The sequence below is a fragment of the Etheostoma spectabile genome, chromosome 18 (genome assembly GCF_008692095.1).
Source record: "Etheostoma spectabile isolate EspeVRDwgs_2016 chromosome 18, UIUC_Espe_1.0, whole genome shotgun sequence".
NCBI classification, from domain to species: domain Eukaryota; kingdom Metazoa; phylum Chordata; class Actinopteri; order Perciformes; family Percidae; genus Etheostoma; species Etheostoma spectabile.
In genome coordinates, this window is record NC_045750.1 from 12,174,528 (window position 1) to 12,177,369 (window position 2,842).

Here is a 2,842-nt window from a genome sequence, read left to right on the forward strand (position 1 = left end):
ATATATATAGAGGTTTACTCCTCAGGCTCGACTCCGATCTGCGGCCCTTTGCTGCATGTTGTTCCCTTTCATGTCTTTAGTATAGTGTCAAAAAAGTCATGGTATGTCAAAAAAAGTGATTGTAAAAAAGTCATAGTATAGTTTGTCGAAAAAAAAGTTATAAAACAGCCATAGTATAGAATGTCAAAAAAGTCATAGTATATAGTATGGCAGGAAAAGTGAAAAAAGCCATTGTATAGTATGGTGATAAAGACATTAAAAAGTCCAAGGGTTGTATGTTGAAAAAAGTTATGAAAAAGTCATAGTATATAGTATGATGCAAAAAGTCATAGAGTACGTTGAAAAAAAGTGATGGAAAGTCTTAGTATAGTAAGTCAAGGAAAATTGAAAGAACAAACAAACTCCACAAAAAAGTTTAGGTCGCACAGTAACCACTCCAATATAAGCACAGAAAAAGCCTGAATAAAATACTCAACTTAAACAGTGACAACAGAAACTGTCAAATATATCAAAAAGGTAAATATTTTCCCAATAGCTAAAGGTTTTGTGAATGGTGTAAAGTTTGATTGACATCTGTAGATAAAAGTATGTGGGAGGAGTAGCATTTCAAAGAGGAAGAAGCCTGAAGAGAATTTGAAGATTCCTCCATTGACTTTTTGATTTTTGTACTACTAGTTTCTGACATTGTATTGATTAAATGGTGAATTGAAAAAAAAAAAAAAAAATTCAGATTATTTCATGAGTGTGTGCATGAATGTGTGTTTTGCAGGGACACGACTATGAGATCCGCACCTACCATCCCACTAACTGGGTCAGCGTCTCTCTGAGTGGAATGCAGTGGGATGCAGCCATAAGCGCCGGCTTCCGCAAACTCTTCAACTACATCCAAGGCAACAATAACAAGAGTAAGTTTCAGCCATTGTGTTCTTAAAATGCCACGTGGATGTGCAGTATGTACGGTGAGAAGCAGGAAGAAAAGGTTGAAGATAGCTTCAGTTTATTTTGTCAGAGAGGTGTTGAAATGGTTTGAGGCTCTCATCGTGTGGTTTTGTAAAACAAACATATAAAGCCATGTATTAAACTAAATAAAATTAAACTTTCATCAAACACAATCGGTCAAGTTAATAATGTTTAAATGTTTTAGAATGAAGTTATGGATGTCTTTGGCATGAAGACAACAAAAGAGTCGATGAATAAGTGCACTTTAGTTCTTGCTCAGCAGTTTGGAACAGCACCGCTGCCCTTTGTCTTACTCAGCAGTTCACACCAGCATCATTTATGAGAATATTTCCGGAAGTTTGGATCCACCAGCTGGCAACTGAGATTTGGTTTAGAAAATGTAATATCTGTGCATCTCGCGGAAGCGGATTACATGTCAGACAAATCATGAACCGAATATTTACATTTATTCCTAAACTGATTTCACGTTTTTCTGTTTTACACCAGTCACACGTGCTGCTCGTGTGTGTTTTTTTAAAAATTTTTTTTAACTTTCTTAATTTAGTATTTATATTCCTTGTTCCTCAGAGGTGAAAGTGGAGATGACGACTCCTGTGACGTGCCGCGTGGACCCTGGAGCCGGCCCCGCGTGTGAGTCTCGGTTCACCGTGTCCTTCTTCATCCCAGAGGAGCATCAGGACAGTCCCCCGGAGCCCAGCGACCCCGAGGTGTTCGTGGAGCACAGGAAAGAGTTTACTGCTTATGTCAGGTACAGTACATCCTCAGCATCATACATTTAATGGCTAATTCAAGATTTTAGTGTGTGAAAGTATCAAAATGAAACCCAAAATGAAAGTCTTTGATATTTATGTTGTTGTCCTTTGGTTACTAAATATTTCCCAATGATTGCACACACCGAAACAAAAGACTCAATATCTCAGATATGCAGAACTCACTGTCAGATCCTCGTCTTGTTCCTCCTCCCAGGACATTCGGTGGTTTTTCCAATGACAAAATGAACCGAGAAGAACTTCTGAAACTTATGGAGAGCCTGCAGAGGGACGGCGTCCAATACATTGACAAGCCGTTCTACTCAGCCGGGTACGACAGTCCCTTCAAACTCATCAACCGTAGGAACGAGGTCTGGGTCCTCAAGAAGGAGCAGGAGTAGGAGGTTTGAAGGTCGCGCTACACTCTAACCACTACAACTGTCTAATAGTCCCGGTTTGGACTAAAAAAACAATTATATGATCATTTAATAACACTCACAACTCTCATCAATGTCCAAAGGGAGAGAAAAATAATTGCTACTATAGGTAGGTTTAGAAATGAAATGAAATGAAATGGAAGTTTACATACATGAATCCATGCATTATTGTGTTTTACTTTATTTCCTTTGACTAAAAGTTACTGAATTACAGAATACAAATGATTACAAGAACTGAATCATGAGGTCATCATAAAAAAAAAAAAAAAAGAACTGGATACAGTGGGACAATACTTCCAGCAGGTGGAGCAAAGTAGTCAGGAAACATTTCTCTTAATTGGGTCATCTTGTCATGACAAACACCACAAGTGCCTTTTTTTTAATGAATGCCTTGTTTAGAATACGCTAACTGGCTAACTGTTATTCATTCAGATACTCTTAAAGGTCGAAAAATACTTACAATATCAACAATGGGGGCACTTTTGTTTAAATAAAAAAAAAAATGTGATCACGAAAAGAAAATGTGAACAATGTGGCAACTCTTAATGTGTTTTCCCCTAAACACTCATATAAAAGGAGTGTGTGCAGGATGAAAAAATGAAGGAAAGGTTCTAATGTTTTTACGTCTAATAGCAATAATGGTTTATTGTGACTGTGGAGAAGAACAAATGTATAGATATATAGATATTGTTTGAT

At 37.3% G+C, this 2,842-nt stretch overlaps 1 protein-coding gene and 1 long non-coding RNA gene across 3 annotated transcripts in view; both read left to right on the plus strand.

Annotated features, from left to right (window-relative positions):
• Positions 1-2,599, plus strand: part of hebp2 (heme binding protein 2) — a 6,760-nt gene extending 4,161 nt beyond the window's left edge. For both annotated transcript variants that reach the window (XM_032543218.1, XM_032543219.1), the window contains exons 3-5: positions 770-905; positions 1,528-1,708; positions 1,927-2,599. In XM_032543218.1, coding sequence (XP_032399109.1) covers positions 770-905; positions 1,528-1,708; positions 1,927-2,110 — 501 coding nt within the window. In that variant the 3' untranslated portion in view covers positions 2,111-2,599. The remainder of the gene's footprint in view (positions 1-769; positions 906-1,527; positions 1,709-1,926) is intronic.
• A 73-nt stretch (positions 2,600-2,672) lies between these two features.
• The window catches only part of LOC116706400 (uncharacterized), a 583-nt gene continuing 413 nt past the window's right edge, over positions 2,673-2,842 (plus strand). Inside the window, exon 1 of the long non-coding RNA XR_004336222.1 lies at positions 2,673-2,842. This exon is cut by the window's right edge and continues 131 nt beyond it. This is a non-coding gene — a long non-coding RNA (uncharacterized LOC116706400).